This window comes from Exserohilum turcica, assembly GCF_000359705.1.
Source record: "Exserohilum turcica Et28A unplaced genomic scaffold SETTUscaffold_6, whole genome shotgun sequence".
NCBI lineage: Eukaryota > Fungi > Ascomycota > Dothideomycetes > Pleosporales > Pleosporaceae > Exserohilum > Exserohilum turcicum.
In genome coordinates this window covers 616,914-638,532 of record NW_007360277.1, presented here as the reverse complement: position 1 = coordinate 638,532, position 21,619 = coordinate 616,914, and the positions used below count along the sequence as shown (strand labels likewise).

Genomic DNA, 21,619 nt, shown 5'->3' with positions numbered 1-21,619 from the left:
CGCGGTGATATCATCCTTCGGCCCTTGGAATTTCCACACAAGTACGTATTTAGAAAGAATAGCGGCGTCAAAATTCTTCGTTTCCCGCTACATTTGACTTTCAAGAATGCCTTGGACGTCAGAGCAGCAAGCGGGCTACACAGACGCAGTAGACTACAATATAAAAAGGAAGCAATTGCATTTCTCATCCCTACAGTGCCCATGATGCCTTCCATTGTGCATTGCAATCATCAAATAACCCAACACCACATAACGAGCATCACATGATTAGCACCACATAACCAAAACCACATGACCCAACATGCCCGTGGAAATCGTTACCCGAAAAAAAAAGGATTAAATAATATACATCTTACGCAGCAGGATCCAAGAACCCCTCGAGCGTCTCGTAATTTAGCGGCTTGAACAATTCATTACTCAAGTCTGCACCTGAACTTCCGAGGAGACCCTCAAAGTTTTCAAATGCGGCGTCAAAGTTGAGCCAGTCGGGAGATTGCTCGGCGAAGCCAAAGCCCGCTGGCGGACCTGTCATGGGTGCTCTTTCGGCACGCTCGCTGCTCGTGGGGTGCTGGCCGGGCGTCGGTGGGATTGGGTTGAGGAGGCTTGTCATGGGTGAGTTTGCGTGGGCGTGGGATTGGTTGTGTTGGAGGCGAGGGTCAATGCGTGTTTCTACGTCTTGTTGCCAGTGTGGTGGTTGGCTTGGCGGTTGTATCTGGGTGTTTTGAGTGCTCTGTGGGGTTGGTGGTCCGGTCTTGGGTTCGTTGTGTCGAGGTTCTGCTGGGATGGGTACGGGCGTGTTGGCAGTGTTGGTGTTGCGTCCTGCTGCGTTGCTGAGGACCGCTCGTCCGAGATCTGCCGTTGTGCCTGCCGACCACCATGCGTTGCGTAGGCGATCAAGCAGGCGTACACATTGTTTTAGCTCTTCCGTGGCGCGGTTGACGTGAACCTTGAGGCGGCGGGACCGGAAGTGGCGGTACACGACACTCAGAGCCACACCAAGCGCATACGGGACGATGGGCAGGGGCGGGAGCATCTCAGGGGGCTCGGCGTTGAGGAGATGGATGACTCGTGTCGCTGAGAGACTTTGGCGGACGTACGAGGGGGTTGACTTGACTGGGGCGTTGATAGATAGGGACTTGTGCGAGGCCATGCACATGGTATGGTGGAAGAGCGACAGAAGACCTAGACATGTGAGTTTAGACAAGGTAATATCTCAAGGGACTTACTCATGATAGGACCATCAAGCTTGTCCTCGCCGTCTCCAACCATCTCTTCAAATCCCAAAAAGTCATCGCCTTCCCAACCCGTCTCTTCGGCAGCCCTGCCGGGCCTGTAGTAATCAATGACCTTGTCCAACATCTCTGATATTTGCAGCCAGATACCGAAAGGACTCGACCGCTTCTCGGGATCTGTAGGTAGTTGTCTGAGGCTGTTATCGCGGTCGTGCATGAGCAAAGGACGTCCGTTCATGCAGGCATTGATCTTATCAAGACTCCACAGACACCAGAAAACGTCCTCCAGGTTCCCTTGCGACTCGGAGCTCTGGTTCTTCCACTGGTGGCCAAACTGAAGACCAAACGTATGTGCATGGTGGATGGCTTGGGCTAGGTGCATTGAAGCCTGCTCGGCGCCGTCTGGTCCTTCGCAATGGAGAGATATCAGGGCGAGTACTTGGATGAGCACGACGCGGTTCTTTTCGAGCTTTGCCTCGATTCCGACAATCACAGCATTGTACAGTCTCTGTGAGAACTCGCGTGGGTTCATCGGCTGGGCACTGTTGTCCAGATACAGGTGCTTTGCAGCCGTAGCGTGTTTTGATGCCACAATGCATATCGCCTGCATGAGTATCCTGGGCTCTCGGCCATGGTTGTACTGCTCGTAAAACAGGTCCTTGTCCACGAGCGGCAGCAGCGGGTGCACATAGTTGAAGTAAATCTCGAGGAGGGCAGTTTGGTTCTGCCTCGAAGGTAGAATGTCCACGCCGACCGCCTCCAGGTACGTCAGAAGGGCGCGGGAGATCTGAGACTCCTGGCTCGAGTGTGGACCCGTCTCGACAATGCGTGTTGTATGCGGCCCCGTCTGCGTCGAAGTCGGCCGCTGATCCCGCTCTTCTACCCACTGGCCGATTGGAGGGGGCCCGGGCGACGGAGCAGCCTTTCCACGCTCAGAATGCACCTGCTCTCGCAAGACGGCTTCGGGATTCAGATAGCCCAGGAAGTTTGGTGGGGTCTGGGCGGTATGGTCCGAGGCCGGGCTCTGGGGCGGCGGCATTGTGGACTGGGCATGGCTGTGGGAATGCGAGTCCCCACGGGGCCCTCTTGGATCGTGGGAATGATAGTGCCCGCTGGCAGGAGGCCCACGAGGATCTGAGGTTGGGTTGGGTGCGTGTCCACTTTGGGAAGAGCTTCCGATTCCAGTACGGGCCTTGTCGTCTTCAAACGGGGTGGCCTCGTCGTCAAAAGTGTGGCTGCAGCGCTTTCTCCGCTTCTTGCATGATTCGCAAGCGCGGTGGACTCCTGCGATGCCGTTAGCGGGCGTGTTTCTGTGCTGCGCGCCGGCGCTGTCACTCGGGCGCTGGTGTTGTGTTGGTCGTACGTTTGCGCTTCCTGAAAAACTCGTTGTTGGCGGCAAAGGTGGCCAACATTGTCGGCGCGGCGGCTGGGCGGGTTGCGGTCAGCAGGCAATTCAATGCTCGGGCCTGCCAGGCTTCGGGGCGTTTGTTGTTTTCATGAACATGAGGCCGGGCAGGGCTTGGTGATGTGTCGCCGCACGTGACGGATGCGCGCCTTCCGCCTCCGCACTTTTTGTCCGCGTATAGGGTCGAGGTGATTGGCCCAACGGCGTGGCGTGGCCGGGATGGCATCCTTCTCGGGTTACTCCATCGGCGCTTTGCAACCGTTGCCCGCCGTCTCTGTACACCTGCGGCCTGCCCAGCCCGTCACCCGCCCTTCCCATTGCTTGTCTATTTTAGTAATGCCAGTGCCCTGGTCGCCTATAGCCCAGTCCGTCGACCCGTGCTATCATCAGCTGACTTTCCCACGGCGTCTCGAGCAGCCAACATCACACAACGGACACAGTTACACTTGACGCAAATTCATTCCATTACCACTCGCAAAACGGGCCGTCCAACGTGTGCTTGCTGATGCTATGACTAAAGGGTATGTGCGCCGCCTCCATCTTCTCTCGTGGCTTGACACGAGCAGCCTCTGTCCAGGCGTGCCCGCCCAAGTCTCCAACAATGTGATTAAAGTTATGAACATTCAGATTGTGCCGGGAATAGTGCCTTGACCGTGCTGGTCGCGGCGTAAGAATATTTTGTTTGCAAAGGCTGTGGGCTGGTGCCCTAGACCAGACCCTCGATGCCTTGTGCGAGTCGGCTCTCCATGGCCTTTACCAAGACGGGCGGTACCGACTCGTCAGTGGCGCGGATAGTGATGCGGTACATCTGCATATGGTTAGTCTCACCCTACTCTCTATACTTCTCTCCACTTACCCGAGTCTCAAAGTTCGGTTCCAGCCTAAGCAGACATCCGAACTTGCCCTCGCTCGAATGCAACACCGTTGCGCCCACCACGTTCTTCACATTGGGGTCCACGCCGGACACGATGCCCCATTTGAAGCCCTTGACCACCTTTTGCACAAAGTCCGAGTCCATGGTCCTGTTCTTGTTGACGAGGCCAAAGATACTCTGCGCTTCGCGGGGCGCACCGCCAATCTGCTTCCAGCGCTTGAAGAAGTCCTCGGAGCTGAGTTCGGCGCCCTCCATGTACTTGTGGAGAAGCACCGGCAGTTGGAGAGTCAGGCCCTGCAGGGCACCTGCGAGGTAGGATATGCGGATCGTGGGTGGGTCGACAAAGACATTCTTGCATTCAAACATGATGGTCTGCTGCGTCTGGCCCTCGGGCGCTATTGTCGTGTCGGGCAGACCCTTGATGTCAGTCTTGAGCGTCTCCGAGGACCTGTTGTCAAGTGTTGTGGTAAAGGAGCCCATGGCGAACTGCGACTTGTTCGTAAAGTAGAAGATGAGAGCACCCAGCTGCCCTCGGTACTCTGTTCGTAGCCCGACTTGAATCTGCTGGTCCTCGTACAGCACACCTTCAGACCGCAGAAGCAGGCGATTGTATCCAATCTCCCAGTCCGGACTCAAATGGGCGGCGCTTGCGAGGTTTGGTGCCTTGGGCATGCTGTTCGTATCAATGTTCAGATCGAGACCCTCCAAGTCGCTGGAAATGGCGCTGACGCCGTTAGCACCGTTTGTCTTGCCATCTTTCGATACCGGCTCCGTGAGGCTTCGTTTGACACCGGCAGATGTGTTTTGTCTTGCCAGTCCGAATTCTTTGGCATCTGCGTTGGCATCCTTGCCGCCAATCACCCATGTCCGCTTGTCACTAGTGGTGGCGTGTTTCTGGTGTAGCCGTGAAAGTAGGGCCGACGTTCGCTCTGGATACGGTGGCATCTCGTCGCACACGGTCCGCAACAAGTCGTCTGTCGGCATCGTAGCAAGGGTAAGGTATTCGCATGCTCTTTGCTGCAGCTCCGAGTCCAGTGAGTGGCTGTAGGCACGGAATGTTTGCAGGAGCTGTGGCTTGATCTCAGGAAACAAGTTGACGTACTTGACGTAGCACGAGAGGAGTATGGCCCTCGTACTCGAAGAACAGCCTCGCATCTTTGCGCTCAGTGCCATGAATTGCTCAATCGGACTGCACCCTTTGTTATCCGCAATCAAGTGGCCAAACTCTCCAAGCAGATATCCGCCAATCTTGACCAGTGTTTCGTGGCAGTCCGACTTGATGTACTGCAGGATGGTCTGTGCGGCATACACCTGGAGCTCCTCGTTGTTGGTGGTAATCTGGATAACTCGCTGCCATACTTCGTCGCTGACGTGGTCTCCCGCCATGGCAATTAGCCGTAGCGATATGTCGACATACCACTGAACATCCGTGGCGTACTTTTCGGTCAGAATGGCAATCTTCAGCACCATTTCTTCCCGTATCGCGTAGTCGGCCGATTGCAGGTAGCGCAAGAGTTCGTTGACAATTGCCTGCGCATTGGTCGGGTCGCACATGCTGTAAAGCAGATCCAGACCCTGTCTCCGCACGCTGATATCCCTGTCTCTTAACGATCCGATGATGATAGCCTGGTGTTTCTTGATAGGGTCGAGGTTTTCTGATCGGGCAGCCAAATGCGTCATTGCTTCCAGTCCCAAGTACCGTACGTTGGTCTCCCTCGAGGCGATAAACTTGCCGAGTCGCTGTGAGATTTGCACCATTAGATCCTGTTCCGTGTCAAGATGAATCACAAGGTTGATGGCTTCAAAGAGGACAGCATTTTGAGCGTTGTTCTGTTGCACATTCTTTGGCATTTCGAGAGCCGAGTCCATGATCTTCTGTAGAGCTTCACGAATAAGGGACCGGATATGCGAATCCTCTGTTTTGGTTAGCATGAGCGGATTGCAGATGGCTAGGGGGGCAAACCGGGAGGTGGGTAGTACTGCAGCAGTTTGAGCAGCTTGACGAGTATCCAAGGGCAAGGCACCTTGTAGTAAAAGTACCCCTCTGCACATTCATTGTCGACGACAATCCGCTTCAGCCGGTGGGCGGCCTTGACATAGCTGCCCTTGTACTGCTCGGTGTTGTCCTGGACGAGTGCTGTAACTAGCGAGGTGACGGAGAGGGCAACTCCCATGTCGGGGTCATCCATGAGCGATATTATCCGTTCGGCCCACTCATGCTGGACAATTGCAGGATGTTTCCGGTACAGCCGCAGTAGTGTGAGCGCTGCCTTCTTCTTGACAAATGCCTTGGAAGCCCTGCTGGTGTCAGTCCGGTCATTGGCCTCGCTCGGCCCAACTTACGGTGAGATGAGGAGCCTATGAACCTCTGCGCTCAAGGCCTCTCCCAGCTCCTTGCCGCCGACGTTGGCAATCGCATGCAGTGCCAGACAGTTGTTGAGCTCATTGTGGTCCAGCAAGTCCTTTCTGATACTGTTGACGACCAGGTGGAGGAGCTCGTGTTCTTCGTGTAGGAATAGGGTGACGGCGAGGTATCCAATCTGCTTTTCCGAGTACTTGGTCGCCGAGACGAGGTTGACCGCTTCGAGGTGTCCGAAATCGACGTTCCATCCGAGAATGTATATGTACAGGAGCTGCGGCCGTCAGTACAGGAGGGTGTGGTTGCGTCAAGCTGGCGTACCTTGCAGACGTATTTCTTCTTCTGGTAGCCATTCAGTCCAGCATCTGGGGAGAGTCAGAGCAAGTCAAGCACCTAGCGTAGCCAGACAGTACCTCTAAACTTTTGCCTGCAACGCTGTTAGTCTTGCAGTCTTGCTTGGAGCGCGGCACCGTGCACCCACCGTATGTTGGCTAATTCCTTGTTGATCCGCTTCTCCTCGAGCTCGCGGGCGCGGGCATTTCTCAGGTCAGCAATAAAAGACACCAGTCCTGCGCAAGCATGTCAGCCCCCGTGGTCGATTGCATGCGTCGAGTCGCGTATACCTCGCATCGTCGGCACGTTGCCCGTCTGTTCTCGGCTGAACAAGCCTCCACCAGCCCTCGCCGCCATCTTAGAGGTGACCGAGGCCGCCATGCTGGTGGTTGTGGTGGTGGTGGTGGGAGGGCGGTTCCCACCTGGTAGATAGCCCGACAATGCGGCGGCGTGGGTGCGCTATGCTGTTGGGATGGAACGGTACGGGCCTCGAAGCAGGGTTTATGGCCGGCGTGCGCGCTGCGGAGCGGAGATGGATATAGTGCGCGAAAGGGGTAGCTGTCGGGTGCGTCGGGAGCCTGGCTGCAGAATTGGGGCGCAATGGAAATCCAACAAGGTGGCAGAGACACGGAAACACGCCTCGCAGTGCTGCACGCGGCTCGACAGCTGGATGCTTGCACGCTCTGGTGTTGGCGGAATGGATGCATGCTCTATTACACATGAGGTGCCAAGAAGCACAGGGTCTAGCGTGCGTCGCTGGTCCCACACGTCCGAGGAGGCCGCAACTCTGACAGCACCGGCACCAACCACCGTCTGTCCACCACAACCACAGCCACAGCCACAACCACCACTGCCGCCGCCGCCCTCGCAACCCTCTCCGTCCTGCTCGGCTCGCACAAGTGGCCTGCCCACGCAGATCCAGCATGCCCAACGGATCCTGTCCATGGCTGCTGCACCCGTCCTGGCACCGTGCACGCCCACGTACATATGCGGCCTTGTGCAGAGCCGACCTGGCTGTGATTAGCGGAGCACAAAGGAGGCCTGAGCCGAGACCTCATCTTGCCAGTGCTTGGGCAGACGCATTGGATGCGGAGACTTGGCAATACGCTCTTTGCACAAATGAGCCAAGGTGGTCAAAAACAGCCCTTGATTCTCAACCTTCCTAGTACATACATGCATGTCCGCGCTCGCCGACACGTAAATTCAGCCCAGGTACCGCCGTCTCACGCCTCACCGACGCCCAAACGCCCAAACTTCCTCCGCATGTCACATCCCCGCCGCTCAAATGCAATCCCCAACGCCTCGTTGCGCAAACCCATCTACCCCTTGGTGGTGAAGTCGGTTTCGAGGCTGGATGAGCCGCTGTTCTGGCTGCGGCTGCAGTTGCAGGCGTCTGCAGTGTCTTGTCAGATAGGCTCTAGCACCCATGTCCATATTGCATGCTTACCTTCAGCGCGCTTTCCACAGGCACAAGTCGACTCGGGGAGCTTGTTCTCAGTGGCGGCCTTTTCGCAGGCTGCATGCATGTCAGCACTGGCCGGTGTCAGGTCGATATGAGTATACGTACTGCACTGAAGCGCCGGCTGCTTTCCGCACGAGCAAGTAGCCTCCTGGGCGCATACACAGGCGCCGTTGTTACGTCCGCAGCAGACCATTTTGAATGTGTAGAATGATAGAGTTGGTTGAGTGGTTGGTGGTTGGAGCCAAGCAATGATGTGTGGATGGTGGAGTGAGGGCTGGATGTTTTGGATAGCAAGCAAGAGGCTGGCTCTGGCCCTTCTTTATACCGTCGCTCTCTCCGCTACGTAGTTGTCGCGGACCCTGGGATGTTAGCGGTGGAGTCGCGTGAGTGGCGGCGCTGGCCAATCAGAGCGCACTTGATTACGCTGCAGTCACCTGTTTAAGCCCTGAACCCTACCCTGCTTATTCACTGCCTTTTGCGTGCACCCTATTTGCTGCACATTCTCCCATTATCGCATTGATACCGCCTGCACACCCGCTGTGCATCTGTCATGTCGTGGAAAACCGGCTGAACAAGTGGAGAGTAGTATTAAAAGGTGTATATACAAGCCGTTCAAAACATTAAGGTCATGATGTCAGTGCTGTGCCGGTACGCTTCATCCCCTTCCCCTTGAGTCGCTCCGTTGCTGGCGATTCCTTGATTGTCTTTGGCGAGATCTCCTCAATCTCTCCAATGGCCTGCCGGACTCTCACCGGCGTCCTCGGACGCTCGCCTGTCGACTCTCCTACATACGTCGAACCTCTTGGCCTTCCCGGGGTTATGGGCATATCCGTGGCCCTCCGTGCCAGCTCTCTGACCCTTCCCGGGGAATCTTTGCAAGGGCTGCTCGTTACACTAACGTCACCCGACGATCTTCGTACCGAATTATCCCGTTGGTGCTTTGACAGAGACTGCCTAATGCGCGAGTATTGCGTCCATTTGGTCAGCCTGGAAGTCCTTAGTACTTCCCCAACGGCTTCTTGGAGTTCTCTTACCGCATTGTTCTGCAGCGCTTGGAGCAGCACAATCGCGTTCTGGTGGTCTCGGCTGGCCATTGAAGGGGCTTGCTGCGAAAGCCCCTCTTCGGTTGCATTTGCATGCTCCTTGATAATCTCAAGAAGCCCGCTGTCTTCCTTGATCTCTTCGGCAATGGCGGCGGCGCCCTCAAGCGTCTGTGCCAGCAGGCCGAGCCCAAGCAATCCTTCGGATCGGGCTTCGGGGTAGAAGCGTTGACGTACAAGTCGGGCAATCGGTCGGGCAATCTGAGGTACCTGTAAGATTTGTAGTTGTACTGCTTCGACGTCTTTTTCCGCGTTTGGCCGCCCAAGATAGCGGAACATGGCGACAATGGTGCGGCCCAGTTCAATCATGGGGTTCTTCATCGTGGTGCTCGGGAGCGGCTTGGAGGGGGCGAGGGCCTGTTCGACAATGTGTGAAAATATTACAGTGTCCGCTGAGATGGCCGCATCAGCTGCCTCGGTGTCGGGGCCAACCGTCTCGTACATGACCTTTTCAATGTTGTGAAAATTGCCCGTGACGAGCTTGCACAGCATGGCTGCTGCCTCGCCACGGACAGAAGGATCTTCGAGTACGAGCATGCGGCAGCATGCTTCCATGAGCCCGGCATCTGCAAGCAAAGCCCTGTTAGCCTCTGGGAAAGTGAGATGGCGCATGAAACCAGCCGCAGCATACAGAAGCGCAGGTCTATCGCTCTTCTTCAAAAGCGTAATTAGGCGGACATGAAGCTCCATGATCTTGACCATGTCGATGCAAATCTCATCAGACATGGCCAAATTTCCCACCATGACACAAGCGCATATCGTAGATGGTTGTGCGCTCTCCCAGGGCGCCCGCAGCTTTGCTTCCAGTCTTTCAATAACAGGGCTTCTGATATTGAAACTTTGTGCAAAAACATCTGTTGCGGAGGCAGCAGACAGCAAGCCAATCAGCTGAGCCATGAGAAGAACCTGCGCCTCGTCAGATGACGTGCTTTCTGAGCTTTTGCTTGTTGCAAGTTCCAGGAACACGGCCTCAATCTCGTCCGGCTGAAGTCGTGCCTCGAACTCTAGCATGAGGGTGACGAGATCGTCTAGTAGCTTTGGCGTTGCTATCCTCTGCTGGAAGTCTGGGTCCTGGAGGTAGTGTACCAGGATAGCGATATACTCGAGATAATGGTCTTCGTCGAACTGGAGCGCTACATTTAGTAAGCTCTTGAACGTCTCAAGGGATACTTCGTCCTTGAATTGAGCATCGTTGAGGTTGCTCGTAGTCCAGCTGAGCAGATCCGTAGCATAGTCGAGCCCCGCCTCGGGTACCCTGTCGAGAACGAGCAGCGTGGTTATGGTGGCGTCCAGTCTGAGCGTGGCCACTGCGGCTTTGGCCGGATCTGTCTGCATGAGCTGCGTGTCCGGAAGAGCTTGCAGCCGTGCTCACCAAAGTCGTTGCAAAGATTGAAGAGGACGGCCAGTGTGGTCAAGCGTAGGTCTACCGACTGTAGGCAGCTAACGATGGCCTGTATTTCTCTGACAGCGAGTTCTCTGTTGGTGTCTTGACTCGAGTCAGCCTGCGTCGTAAAAGGTCCCGTTCGGGATACAGTACCGTTGTCGGCAACAGCATTGCCAACGACTCTCAAGCACTGCTTCGCGATCGGTTCCTCGTGGCGGAGAGCGGACAAACCGTCGAGGGCGTAGGCAAGAATGCCGCTGTCTCTGAACGGAGTCTGCCATCTTTCTGTGACCTGTTAGAAAAGACGAGTCCAGCGGGATACAAAACATACTGCGGCCTCCGACGGCTGTGCCGAAGAGTTGTAGCGTCCTCTCTATGGGTACATGGTCCCCACTTGCTGCGAACGCTTCGAGCTTATGCACGTAGTCCGCAAGAGCAGCGGTCTGGCCTGCAGGGTTCCCTTGGAGTAGGCGCTCCAAAGACGCTACGTGTTCGCCAAGCTCCTCATTGGATAATGGCATATCGGATATGTGTGATGATGATGAGGAAGAAACGCAATCGCCCCGAGAGTGGTGGGAGTGACAAGATCAGGTGCTCATGGCGGCGGCGGCGCTCGAGGGAAGATGACCAACGGCGTTTGCTCCGAAGCAGAAGTGGAAGTGTCGCACGAGGCTGTACGAGGGCGTCCTTTAATGAATCGCAATTGGATGAGATTTGTCAGGTCTCCTAAAGTCTGCAGGAAAAATTGCCATAGTTCAGCCACTTGTTTTTCCACGCGCGCAGAGGCGGGCGAGTTCCTGCGGCAGTCGTGACCCACCACCCGGCTAGCCTTGCCTCGTTCGGCTCCACTGGACCCCTGGAACAGATGCCTTGGCGACAGTTGTGCGATCTGGCACCCAACACTCAACACCAGACGCCGACGACTACCCTACGCCCCTAATACTGCCGACCAAAGACTCTCGTTCAACAGCTGCAATTGCAATACCGCCAAAATGACCCGTGCTCAGCAGACCATTAGCATTGCGATGCTCCTGACCTCGGTACGCAGCCCCTTGTGCCATGCAAGACTGTGCCTGACATGTAGCAGATATACCTCGCCCTGTTCCTCCAAGTCGTTCCCCTGCCTCCCAAGATCCAGGAAGAGGTTATCCCATACGTACGCTTCCCGCCCGCCCGCAGATATCCAGCTGACCACCGTAGCTTCCGTTCTGGGCTCTTGTCTCCTTTGGCGCCTATCTTCTCTTCAGCCTTGGCTGGGGCGTCTTCACCTTTAACGACGTGCCCGAGGCGCACGCAGAACTCATGCAGCAAATAGCAGAGGCACGTAAAGACCTCAGCGCAAAGGGCGTGGATGTTGGCGAGGATTAGACGTGGCAGATGCGCTAGGGCTGCAGGAGGGAGTTGAGGGGATAATTAAATGGGTATTCGAACAATGTCTAAATAATTTGCAGCTAGGCAAGGCAAGGCAACTTCCGGGTCTTGCCGGGCTTAAGTTTACGCAGAAGCAGCAGTCTCTGCCTGTTTCTGCGCCTGTTTCAACTTCTTTTCTGTTTTCATAAATTCTCGAATGCCGACGGGTATGTCTGCAAACAGCTTGTCCTTGTCTGTGTCGTCAAGACCGCCGTCCCAGTTGGTTTCACTGCCACCCCCGTCATCGTCCATACTGGTAGCAACATGGCTCGGCGTTGCCTCTCCTGCCACCATACTGCCAGTCCCCTTTGCTTCTTGTCGCTGGGCTTGCATTGCTGCTCTCGCCTGAGCGTGCTTCTCTGCCCACTCTTCCATCTCGTCTCGGTACATGTCCCACACGCAGTTGACGCAGCCGGACATGCAGCAGTTGTCTGGTTCTTCGGGGCGCGGAGGGACGAGCACTCCCGCAATGTTCTGCGACGATTTCATAATCTCTTGTCTACGTTCCTCGAGCGCGGTTGTGGAACCGAAGATGATTCGCGCTTTTGCAAATGTTTCTTCCTTGGGAGTTTTCGGAGGCTCTTTGGGGGGCTCGGGACTTGTATGGGACAGCGATTGAACTTGGGAGAGGGGCTTTTTCAACATGTCTAGAGCTGTTAGCGCGAGTACTAGAACAATGTAATGACACCCAACCTTCATAGAATCCAGTAATGGGCCTGGCCTGCTCGCCTTCCGGTGCTATGTAGCCCTTGAATCGACGCTGTATCCGGTTGCTATTCTGTAGTCCCATCTGTCCGGCGTCTGTTGAAGCATGCGACCTGCGCCATGACTTCAGGCATGAACCGCACAGCCTCTGTCGCGCAGCCTTTGATGCCGACTGCGCAATGTGTTCCATTGTCCCAATGCTCAATAATCCGCTGTGTCTGGCTACGACATGTCGAGATGGCTAGGATGTGGGTTGTAGAGTTTGACTGACATCCATCGACGTCCGACGTCATTTTGCGCCGCATTTCCGAGGTCGGCAAAAGCTCCAGCGAACGCCGACAGGGTCACAACACGCGACGCGTCGCATTCACACGCTGCAAAGCCCCGCCTCGCACGTACATCTGGACGAGTATTCTTAGTACAAGGACGATTCCAGGACGTACCGAACCTCCATTTCTGCCCATCTGATTGTACACCCATATTGGACGTTATGGATGAGCCACCGCTCAAGCGGAAGAGGACCCACTCACCCGACGACCGCGCCTCGAGTCCTCTGAGACAACCTCCACGCCGTCCGTCTTTCGCGTCGCCTACAAAGACCAGCCTTGCGCGCAAATATCCGAACCTGCCACCTACATCCACGTCCCGTCTGAGCGCATCCCCCAGACGCAACGGCCGAGATGTGTCGCCCGGTACTGACAACACCTCGCGTGCGCAAAAGGCCGATAGGAGTGCCCCTGTGAATGGGAGAGAGGATGAGGAGCAAGATCAGCCACCTCGAGGTATCCTGTTTTCCTCACCAAGCAAGCGCCCTCCACGCGCCAAGAATGCTGCAAGACACTCACCATTGAAACCGAAAGCGCCCGCAGTACAATCGGACGATGTCACACAAACTGTGGAAGACGGACCAGCAGAGGAAGATGCACACGAAGGTGCTGTGAAACAACCTCCTGACCCAGAAATTGAGTCGAGGAAGCAGGAGAAGGCACAGCTCCAGCGGGAATTGGAGATACTGGAATCCCAGGTGTCGAAATGTGTCGAGGAGATTGATAAAGAGCAACGGCGAGGGCCAAATGAGGCGCTATCACCTCAGGAGCGTAGAAATCTGAGGTGAGTCAGGCAGCGACGGAATTGCACCAGTGACTAACCCAGCCAGCAATTTCATCACTGAAATCAGCGGGACTGATACAGAGCCGGAAAAGCCAACAATAGCAAGTTTGCTTTGCTCATTTCTGCCGTTTTCTGCCATGCCCATTTCTCGCCCACGCCCAAAACAGAAAGATAGGCCAGTCCCTTCGCACCGTCCAGTAGAGGTGGCAGATCCTCTGCCTTACCTCGAAATGTTCACGTCGTTCAAATTCTCAACCCAAGTCAGTCTGCCCCGGCGTAGGGGGGTGTTGTCCAGACAAGCCCAACAGGAGCACGTTATCGATATCACCGGGCCGCAGAAACTGCTCACAGCTCAGTTCTCCGTCACAATCGATGCTCTGGCGTCCGAAATCGTAGATTCGCAGGTGCTTCGTATCTCCCCCTGGGCCGAGCCGGAGTTGGGCGTGTTTGTCCGAGCGAGAGCACAAGAGAAGGATCTCGGCAACGCTTCGTGGGCCATTGACTCGTACTGGGATATTGCAAGAAAGCGGGCACAATACTGGCACAAGTGCGAGACGACATTTTCCCATCTCCTCGAAGGTCGCACACAAAAGGACATTGAGAACGCCCCCAAACCCCGGAAGAACCCTACAAAGTCCATTTCCCGCAAGGACCTGAATCGAAGTCTGGGTCGTGACACGCTGGTATTGCAGGATAAGCATGTCCTGCTGAAGCTGAACTGGCGAATCGGTTTCGATTGGACTGGTGAGGCCGAGTCGGACGTCACCGTAGAGGCTGCCTTTCCTCAAGTTTGTAAGCCACCATGGCGATGCCCACAGGACACAGCAGGGCTAACTCAACCAACAGGGTCCGAGACAGATACATCGGCCAGTCTGAAGAAGGTGCCGGAAACATTTGCCTCGCTGCTGCGTAGCAAGGGCGCGTTTGAAGCAACGAGGGTCATGGTGGCTTTGTTGTTTGCGCAGTAGATGCTCAAGTTCAAGACATGATGTTGAAATGTCATAATGCTAGTCTCATTTGACTAGCCCGAATGGCTGAATGTCCGTGCTCAAGGTTCTAGACTGCGCTGGTGAATGTTTACAGTGACGTACGTGATGCGGGGTCTACCCCACAGAGCCTTTGGTGTTCCCCGCTCTACCCCAACACGGACAACAACAAGAACAGCAGCAATACCAACGACACGCCGCTCTTCACCATAATGAAGGAACTCTATATTATGCCATCTCATTTCAACGTGACACACCCCCAGCACAGCCGCCTATTTACCAAGTTTTTTTCTCTGTAAATAAAGCCCTTGTATTTCAATTTTATCTACTAATTGTTTCATAGTTGTAGGACTGGTTTAGAATATGTAGCCTCCCTTACCATCGTTGCCACGATACTTCACTTCCAGCCTATTGAACCGGGCAGTGAGACCTTCGTGTCTTTGTATTAGGGTGTTGTGCTCGGAGAGAAGACCCCTGTCGCCATCCTCACCCTGATGTTCTGTCTCCAGGCGCTTGTACCTGGCAGCCAGCTCATTGTTCGCCTGCTCCAAGGCGGTATACCTTGAAAGCAGTCTTTCGTCGCCCTCGTACGCCTCCCTGAGGACCTGGTTCTCCTTCTCGAGACGTCGGGTGATCTCTCGCAGCCCGGCGTTGCCGCCTTCGCCGTCAAGCTCCTTCTGCAGCAGAGCGCATCGCTCCTCTGCTGCGTCAATCTTCGCCTACATCTTTCCAGCAAACTCCAGTACCAAGCCGGCCGGGCCTGGCCCAGTCGCAAGAGGATCCAGCGGATGAAGCACATTGTCCCGTATAAGCGCCGCATTCCGTTCCTGCAAGTCGGCCAATTCTTTCTTCTTCGCGGTCAATTTATCTTGCAATTCGAAACCAAACACCTTTTCGGCGACGGCTTGTCGCAGCCGCAGCTGGTTGTTGTCCATGTCGCGAAGTGCTGAGGTGCGGGTTGGGTAGAGCGAGAGGACGAGCCCCCAAACGATATTTATTCACTCGCCAAGCCATCGGGTAGCTAGCCGAAGAGGCTTTCATGTGTGTTGGCGCCGTATCGATGACGTTCACCGGTGAATGGAGCTCCTCGCGTTGTGACCTATGAGGAACAGTTCGATCTCACCCCTCCTCTTCCTCCCCCCCCCCCCACCAGCTCGAACGGCTCGTGATTGGAGCCCGTTGCACGGGTGCATAGTTCACTAAACTAACAAGTACACTCGTACTCGCATGGCTCATGTCTACTTGACATGTGCCCCATCACAAGGCTAGTAGCTGCCCGGCCAGTCTGTCCGCTCCAACAAAAGGGCCATATGGATCATAAAGCCCTGAACGTGTAGCTCACAGGCGATGGGAGGCTACAACACATGTCCCAAAGTGCCTCCATGAACAACAATACCATAGTTTCCTCTCTCTAGCTCCACATTTAACTCGAGATACGATGATCCACTTCGACCACCCTCCAGACTATGGCTCGACCAACTAAACACTCACGACCCTTTAAGTCACACTGAGCAATGTTCCCGGAATGGGTAGGACTATGATTAATATGCTTCAAAGACACGGGCTGTAGGTATCAAGAATAGCTTTCTTGGAGCTGGACACTTATAAGGATATTGGACAACGGTGAAGAGCATGCTAGACAGTTGGTTTGAGACATACTCGTGCAGTCAGCACAATATCCCTTCGTATCATCACTGCGGTTGTAGCTTTATAAAGCTATACGACTCCCTCTGAACATCCTTTATGTTGGGCCACTCTCTTTTTCGTTCTATGTCCCATGCATATTAGTCTTGAGAGATACCGGTACTCAGGTTAGCTGCACAAAGTGTGTCGGCTGCCTCTCGCTTTCCATAGTAGATACATCTAGTTTGAGAAACTCGGACTGTCATTTCACAATGCAATGGTTGTATTTTATGGTACTGAGAAATCAACTGAATTACTATCATACAGCCTTTCGAGGGCTTCATGTGCTTACAGCTGCAGGCAGATTCATTGGATGTCGAGTGCCAGGAAACCCCCGACAGTCTCGGAACGACCATGGCCCGACAGTATCCGACCATTGTCTTAAAGTAGTTTGTACTCTCGCAAGCATACAACCTGTCGAGAGCGACAATCTTGAGATGACCAAGGCCAGACAGTATCCGACGATAGTCCATCTCTTGCCATCTGGGAGGCAACCTCCCAGGACGGTCCCCATTGATATGATCGACCCCAGGGTAATCCCTGATGCCAATCTATGTCAAGCCCTCCCGGAACAACAGCTCAATAGCCAGCAATCATGCGAAAGACCCAGGAATACCTAGGCCTCTCACCGGATCCTTGGGTAAAATGGCTTTTAGTTGTCACTCCTCTATCTTGATATAGGTGCTTGAAGAGCCATCATCAATGACATGCTCTTGCTTGATTTCGCCACTAAGAGTCTTCCCGCGGGCGATTGCAAGCTCTGCTTTCAGCATCTCATTCTCTCGCCTCAGCTCCTCCACCTCCGCTTTGTAGTCGCGCCGTTTCTGGGCAGCGTCCTCTTGGATCTGCGCCAACAGCTCGTCTTTCCGCATGGATGCTGCTCGCAGAGACTCAACCGTCTTCTCCGCCTCCCTCTTCTCCCGCACTGCACGCTTCCCGAATTCCTCAGCGTCCGACACCAGCTGTTGTGTATCCAGCACCTCTCTTTGTGCCTGCAAAACCTGTGCCTTGTACTGTGCCTGGAGCTTATCCGCCTGCCCCAGCCTCTCACTGTACACCTGCACTTCCACCTCATGCATCCTCTGTCGGATCTCTTCATCCAGGCCGTCGTCTGCCCCACGCTTCCGGCTGAGCAGTGGTTCCTCGTCTTCCTGCATATCCTCGACCGGCTCGGGGTGGTCGCGAAACCAAGGATCCTTCTCCGCAAGGATGGCCCGCTGTGGCGGAGTTGGTCGCAGCTGTACGTTTTCGGGCGCATAGCCATGGTGGTCCTTCCACCACCTCTTGCTGGCCCAGATCTGAGTGCAGACCTCGCCCGGGTGGGCATTGGAATCGCAGACATCGCACTTCTCTCTGCAGTCGACAAATTTGGGGTGGCCAACCCCCTTGAACTTCCCGCATCGCAAGCACTTTGAGTACTTCCTCATCGAGCCGCGTCCATCGAGAGTCGACTGGTCGCGGTAACTGCCCTGCGGTGGCTTGAACTTCGCAGGGTCGAGGTCGCTTGCTGGAGCGGCAACTGGAGCGGTGACTGGAGGGTTGGTAGTTGCTGGGGGCTGCCCACCACTGCCTCCGCGCCCTGCATGTGCGGGGGTATGTCTGCCCGCTTGTCCACCACGCCAGATGGGAACATGCGGCCCATGTAGAAATGGCCTTGGCTGGAAGGCCGGTCCTCCACGGCCTTCCATGGCGACTGGGCCCGTCGGCACACCAAACATGGCCGCTGGTTGCTGACCACGTCCGCCTGCAGTCGGCAGTCCGCCTCGAACGCCTCGCCAACCCTATTGACTCTGTCCGCCTCCCCAGTTCGTGGGGTTGTGGTTCTCTTGCACTATTGCTATTGTAGCAATGTGATGTGGTTGTGGTTGTGGTTGTAGTGGTGGTGGCGGATTTGCGTGGGAAGCAAACCATTCATATAAACAACGCCAAGATCCGTGCGCCCTGCCCTGTAGCTGGCGCTCAATTCATCATTCACTCCAAGCAAATTTTGCTGGTGAAAGCAAAATCTTCTTGTTGGGACGCGAGGTGGATCGGACATATGAGCAGTGAATCAACAGTGAGAAGCTCAGACATATAGTTGAAGACAAAAGACAAGGAAAGACTAGTATCAAGAGTATGACAAGAGACGTCTAGGGATAGCTACAAAGCGGATTTGGGTTAGGTCAATGCGGATTTGCTTAGGAGGCCTTCACTGTCATCGCGCTATAGGCTGGATCGTGCTTGGGTCTCATGGGAGAGTTTATGAAAATTCACTTACCGCGTGATTGTAGGCCCAAAATAGCTGTATCTCACTACGGCGGTGAAGATGACTTCGTAGTCATGACTTCCTGTTCGGACGTTGCCTGTACTAGCGTCTCACGTGACTCATGAGTGGTACTTTTGCTCTCATTTTCACCATCTCTTGCCTTCTCGCTTTTCCTCTCCACCCCATAATCATGGAGGACAACGAACCCGAAGACCCATGGATCACCATGCTGAGGCTGGAGGAAGAGATATGTGAGCAAGAGATCCGAGACTTTGCCACAAGGACGCCGCAGCCGATGTCCAACGATGAGCTACTGGCATCGTTGCGAGAAGGGGAAGAACGCGAGAGCTGGAGGTGAATACTCGAGCTTCTGAAGCCGGTCGAAGTCAAGGAGGAGGAGGATGCTGCGGCCTTCATAGCTAGGATTCGTCAATAAAGGGCGAAGGCGAAGGACCAAACCGAGCCGAACCATCCACCTCTGACGTCCCAGACCAGCGGCGTCTTCGGCAGTGGTGCAGTAAGTCATGCTACAACCTAATTGTCTTCGAGGATGACGGAGCTAACACATGGTAGAGTGCGTCCAAACGCTCTGGAGACTCAGCACCCGGTTCGATCCCCAAACGAGTCCAGAGCGGAAGAAGGGATGCAGGATCGCCTGGGCTTCAAGATCCAATTCGTCCAAGGCCGAGTGTGGGACCGAAACCGGTTTATGGAATGGGTCAAGGTTCACCACAAACAGGGCAGCCATGGGGAATACCTCCACGCAGCCAGTATACGGGTTTGTCATCGGGTTCTGCTTCGGTGCCATCTACTCGCGAGAGTCGACCCAGTGTATTCCTGGCTGGACTACAATCAGGCGTGGTGCCAGGATCGGTGGTTGTACCGGTCCAAAGGTCATCTCAAGTGAAACAGCCATCCATTAGATATAGCCCAAGGCGGTCAGAGTACGGGTTCAGCATTGGTTTCTCGACCGGTGCCAGGTACTCTACAGGAAGGTTGGTCCGGGTCATGCTCGGCTGGCCATGATACGAGGTTGGCAGGGGGGAGTCCCTTGACACCAGCACCTCGGCAGTTGGAGGAATGGAGGTCAACGGGTCGTGACGCGCCTTCGAATGCGTATGTCGGATATGATCCATATGCTGGATCCAGCGGTCTGGGAAACCATGGTGGACACAATGGCCCGAAGAGCTTCGGTGCATTCGGTGCTCGCGGAGGCTATGGTGCGTATGGACGTAGCAGTTCGGGGTCTTTCAGTGAGTACGAAAGACCACGGGAAGGGCGCGAAGCAGAGATGACTGTCCCAGAGCAGTCGCCAGATGTGACGCCGAGCCGTGCTCGACGGAATACTCGCGACGTACCGACTGCCGGACGTGTGCAGAATACGTCTAGCATGGAACTGCCAGAGTCGGAGCGTAAGCCATTGCGGCTGTGGGTGCCGGATGAGCAGGATACGGAATCAGGCGGTGCATGGAAAGCGGAACGCGAAATACTAGCGGATCTGCTCGAATTCTTAAAGGAAGAAAGCCGGAATGGCGCCCACGCGGAAGGATAATGGGGGAGGGAGTTGGGATTCTGCCGTTGCCGGATAGCGAGAGGAGCGGGCTGGAGTGGACGGACAAGGGGTTTTGGGTAAATCGTGCGGGACGCTGATGAAAAGGTTGGAGGATGGAGGTTACAATAATCATGCAATGCAAATGAAACATTGGTATTTCGGTGCAATGAAAAGACTTTCTGATGGAATGAGAAGACTACATGAAATATTGGAACACAAACCATAGCCTACCATGACTTGCACCAGATGGATTGCTGCAGTCAAGCCTAATGGAAGTACCGATAGCAAGGCCGATACCCAATGAGCTGAACATGTGCCGATGGCTTAAACCGACAGGTCGTGAAGAGAAGGAGAGAGCATGATACCCCAGCGAGACACCGATAGCAAAGTCAATACTCGATAGGAGACATACCAGCAGAGATGTCAACAATCAAGCTCATCAAGCCGAGCTAACGCGATATAGTAATGATTAGGCCTAAAAAAGCTAGCCTATTACTGTATCAAGTTAGCTCGGCTTGATGAGCTTGATTGTTGACATCTCTGCATACCAGTGGTTTACCCTGATAGGCTATGGGAAGAAGGCATTCCGAGGAGCCCCCGACATGCCACGAAGGAAAATCAGAGGCATTGGTGCAAAGCCCAAATATCTGTATGAACCATAGGAAATCAAAAGCGACTCGCCACTGGGTCTGTTCGCAGGGCTTTGTGGTTTCGTTGTCCCAGTGTTTGTCCTCATCCTCTGGCGTATGTGGCGTTAGGGTCGGATGTGGTTGGCAAACAACCTCATCCATGAAACCGGCAAAGTATCCCTCGGGTGGGTATTTACCGAATAGTCGCGACAGGCATAGCTGGGAGTCAGTAGCCAGATCAGCTCGATACCAGAGTGAGTTCTTGTTGCGCAGCGCACCCGTGATCCTTAACCACATCACCAATTTCGACCCAGGTTGTATGGATGCCGTGGATTGAGCTTCACACACACCCTCAGTGGCTGAATGATATAGGGCGCAGAGGGCGTGTTTGTAGCGTGGTCCGTCATGTCACAAAGAGGTTCTGGCTTGTGCTGCGAAGCCCTTCCCAGGTTTTGTGGTCCTATTGTGATGTTAGAACTGCACGTCAAGAGAGAAAGAAAACTTACACCAAACTGTCACCCCATTGAAGCGCTTTGGCAGATCCTCTTCAGTGAACCAGTCAGGAAGCCGGTAGGGGAGACCATTTCCAACAGACTCTGAGTCTGGCTCGTCGGCCCAAGAAATCCTTCCACGAGCATGCATGCTCTTGAAGCCAAGCGATTGATTCGTGGAATTCTGCTTGGCCTCCACATCCTTCTCTCCCTGCATATCCCCCTGGGCGGCCTCGTCCCTGCGTTTCTTCGCCTACTTTCTGCTCAGAGGCGCACTCTCTGGCGAACTTCCCCGCGCATCTGCAGCTTCCTCTCCAAAAGAACCGGTATCCGTTTCTTTCAGTGTTCCGAAGGGACTGCCCTTAGGCAGGATCGATGGATGCTGTTTGACATTGGGCTGTATATATATATGTAGGTCTGCGTACGCGGGTGTTAATTTGTATATAAGTATGATCGAAGTGCTGATGTAGCCTGTTTTTATACAGGTGTATAGGTGTAGGTGTTTGTTTAAGCAGGTACAACCAACAATGCATCGATTGTTCAGTTGCGCACCAAACCGTGCGCTAAGCCAAAGTGGTGCTAGCGTCCGGGCTACCACCAACATCATGACCAGCGATGGATAAGGAAGGTATCGAGAAATGTTACCATACTCACATGGC

At 54.7% G+C, this 21,619-nt stretch overlaps 11 protein-coding genes across 11 annotated transcripts; 3 read left to right on the top strand and 8 right to left on the bottom strand.

Moving 5' to 3' along the window:
• Window positions 1-352: 352 nt before the first annotated feature.
• SETTUDRAFT_96012 (uncharacterized protein) lies at window positions 353-2,644 on the bottom strand (the record flags this gene model as incomplete). The annotated part of the gene is made up of 3 exons (XM_008031485.1): window positions 353-1,182; window positions 1,227-2,516; window positions 2,596-2,644. 3 exons carry the CDS (start codon window positions 2,642-2,644, stop codon window positions 353-355), a joined length of 2,169 nt encoding a protein of 722 aa, XP_008029676.1.
• A 474-nt stretch (window positions 2,645-3,118) lies between these two features.
• Window positions 3,119-6,765, bottom strand: SETTUDRAFT_165071 (uncharacterized protein). The gene is made up of 8 exons (XM_008031484.1): window positions 6,494-6,765; window positions 6,352-6,439; window positions 6,284-6,297; window positions 6,192-6,235; window positions 5,855-6,144; window positions 5,475-5,809; window positions 3,494-5,427; window positions 3,119-3,445 (listed from the first exon to the last, which is right to left on the bottom strand). The coding sequence occupies exons 1-8, from the start codon at window positions 6,582-6,584 to the stop codon at window positions 3,344-3,346; spliced, it is 2,898 nt and encodes a 965-aa protein (XP_008029675.1). The 5' UTR covers window positions 6,585-6,765; the 3' UTR covers window positions 3,119-3,343.
• A 570-nt stretch (window positions 6,766-7,335) lies between these two features.
• SETTUDRAFT_165069 (uncharacterized protein) lies at window positions 7,336-7,950 on the bottom strand. Its single transcript, XM_008031483.1, has 3 exons — window positions 7,771-7,950; window positions 7,651-7,719; window positions 7,336-7,596 (listed from the first exon to the last, which is right to left on the bottom strand). Exons 1-3 carry the CDS (start codon window positions 7,856-7,858, stop codon window positions 7,523-7,525), a joined length of 231 nt encoding a protein of 76 aa, XP_008029674.1. The 5' UTR covers window positions 7,859-7,950; the 3' UTR covers window positions 7,336-7,522.
• Window positions 7,951-8,240: 290 nt separating this feature from the next.
• Window positions 8,241-10,712, bottom strand: SETTUDRAFT_165067 (uncharacterized protein). Its single transcript, XM_008031482.1, has 4 exons — window positions 10,481-10,712; window positions 10,303-10,434; window positions 10,138-10,251; window positions 8,241-10,090 (listed from the first exon to the last, which is right to left on the bottom strand). Exons 1-4 carry the CDS (start codon window positions 10,668-10,670, stop codon window positions 8,292-8,294), a joined length of 2,235 nt encoding a protein of 744 aa, XP_008029673.1. The 5' UTR covers window positions 10,671-10,712; the 3' UTR covers window positions 8,241-8,291.
• A 429-nt stretch (window positions 10,713-11,141) lies between these two features.
• On the top strand, window positions 11,142-11,517 carry SETTUDRAFT_95476 (uncharacterized protein; the record flags this gene model as incomplete). The annotated part of the gene is made up of 3 exons (XM_008031481.1): window positions 11,142-11,189; window positions 11,237-11,305; window positions 11,350-11,517. The coding sequence occupies 3 exons, from the start codon at window positions 11,142-11,144 to the stop codon at window positions 11,515-11,517; spliced, it is 285 nt and encodes a 94-aa protein (XP_008029672.1).
• Window positions 11,518-11,643: 126 nt separating this feature from the next.
• SETTUDRAFT_96403 (uncharacterized protein) lies at window positions 11,644-12,349 on the bottom strand (the record flags this gene model as incomplete). Its single annotated transcript, XM_008031480.1, has 2 exons — window positions 11,644-12,212; window positions 12,253-12,349. 2 exons carry the CDS (start codon window positions 12,347-12,349, stop codon window positions 11,644-11,646), a joined length of 666 nt encoding a protein of 221 aa, XP_008029671.1.
• Window positions 12,350-12,754: 405 nt separating this feature from the next.
• On the top strand, window positions 12,755-14,342 carry SETTUDRAFT_140764 (uncharacterized protein; the record flags this gene model as incomplete). Its single annotated transcript, XM_008031479.1, has 3 exons — window positions 12,755-13,374; window positions 13,421-14,166; window positions 14,221-14,342. The coding sequence occupies 3 exons, from the start codon at window positions 12,755-12,757 to the stop codon at window positions 14,340-14,342; spliced, it is 1,488 nt and encodes a 495-aa protein (XP_008029670.1).
• A 374-nt stretch (window positions 14,343-14,716) lies between these two features.
• On the bottom strand, window positions 14,717-15,295 carry SETTUDRAFT_34132 (uncharacterized protein; the record flags this gene model as incomplete). Its single annotated transcript, XM_008031241.1, has 2 exons — window positions 14,717-15,079; window positions 15,107-15,295. The coding sequence occupies 2 exons, from the start codon at window positions 15,293-15,295 to the stop codon at window positions 14,717-14,719; spliced, it is 552 nt and encodes a 183-aa protein (XP_008029432.1).
• A 1,407-nt stretch (window positions 15,296-16,702) lies between these two features.
• Window positions 16,703-17,761, bottom strand: SETTUDRAFT_34131 (uncharacterized protein; the record flags this gene model as incomplete). The annotated part of the gene is made up of 1 exon (XM_008031240.1): window positions 16,703-17,761. The coding sequence occupies one exon, from the start codon at window positions 17,759-17,761 to the stop codon at window positions 16,703-16,705; it is 1,059 nt and encodes a 352-aa protein (XP_008029431.1).
• A 1,093-nt stretch (window positions 17,762-18,854) lies between these two features.
• SETTUDRAFT_34130 (uncharacterized protein) lies at window positions 18,855-19,840 on the top strand (the record flags this gene model as incomplete). The annotated part of the gene is made up of 2 exons (XM_008031239.1): window positions 18,855-19,191; window positions 19,212-19,840. The coding sequence occupies 2 exons, from the start codon at window positions 18,855-18,857 to the stop codon at window positions 19,838-19,840; spliced, it is 966 nt and encodes a 321-aa protein (XP_008029430.1).
• Window positions 19,841-20,872: 1,032 nt separating this feature from the next.
• On the bottom strand, window positions 20,873-21,177 carry SETTUDRAFT_22555 (uncharacterized protein; the record flags this gene model as incomplete). The annotated part of the gene is made up of 2 exons (XM_008031158.1): window positions 20,873-20,929; window positions 20,983-21,177. The coding sequence occupies 2 exons, from the start codon at window positions 21,175-21,177 to the stop codon at window positions 20,873-20,875; spliced, it is 252 nt and encodes an 83-aa protein (XP_008029349.1).
• Window positions 21,178-21,619: the final 442 nt, after the last annotated feature.

Excerpts from the sequence above, each read along its gene's own strand:
- SETTUDRAFT_165069 (XM_008031483.1), bottom strand. The coding sequence starts at position 7,858 with ATGGTCTGCTGCGGACGTAACAACGGCGCCTGTGTATGCGCCCAGGAG. Across the intron at positions 7,720-7,770 it reads GCAGCCGGCGCTTCAGTGCA|CCTGCGAAAAGGCCGCCACT; the intron begins GTACGTATACTC and ends ACATGCATGCAG. Across the intron at positions 7,597-7,650 it reads CTGTGGAAAGCGCGCTGAAG|ACGCCTGCAACTGCAGCCGC; the intron begins GTAAGCATGCAA and ends AAGACACTGCAG.
- SETTUDRAFT_165071 (XM_008031484.1), bottom strand. The coding sequence starts at position 6,584 with ATGGCGGCCTCGGTCACCTCTAAGATGGCGGCGAGGGCTGGTGGAGGC. Across the intron at positions 6,145-6,191 it reads AGAAGAAATACGTCTGCAAG|CTCCTGTACATATACATTCT; the intron begins GTACGCCAGCTT and ends TGACGGCCGCAG. Across the intron at positions 3,446-3,493 it reads AACCGAACTTTGAGACTCGG|ATGTACCGCATCACTATCCG; the intron begins GTAAGTGGAGAG and ends AACCATATGCAG.
- SETTUDRAFT_165067 (XM_008031482.1), bottom strand. The coding sequence starts at position 10,670 with ATGCCATTATCCAATGAGGAGCTTGGCGAACACGTAGCGTCTTTGGAG. Across the intron at positions 10,252-10,302 it reads CAATGCTGTTGCCGACAACG|ACACCAACAGAGAACTCGCT; the intron begins GTACTGTATCCC and ends ACTCGAGTCAAG. Across the intron at positions 10,091-10,137 it reads CAATCTTTGCAACGACTTTG|ATCCGGCCAAAGCCGCAGTG; the intron begins GTGAGCACGGCT and ends TCATGCAGACAG.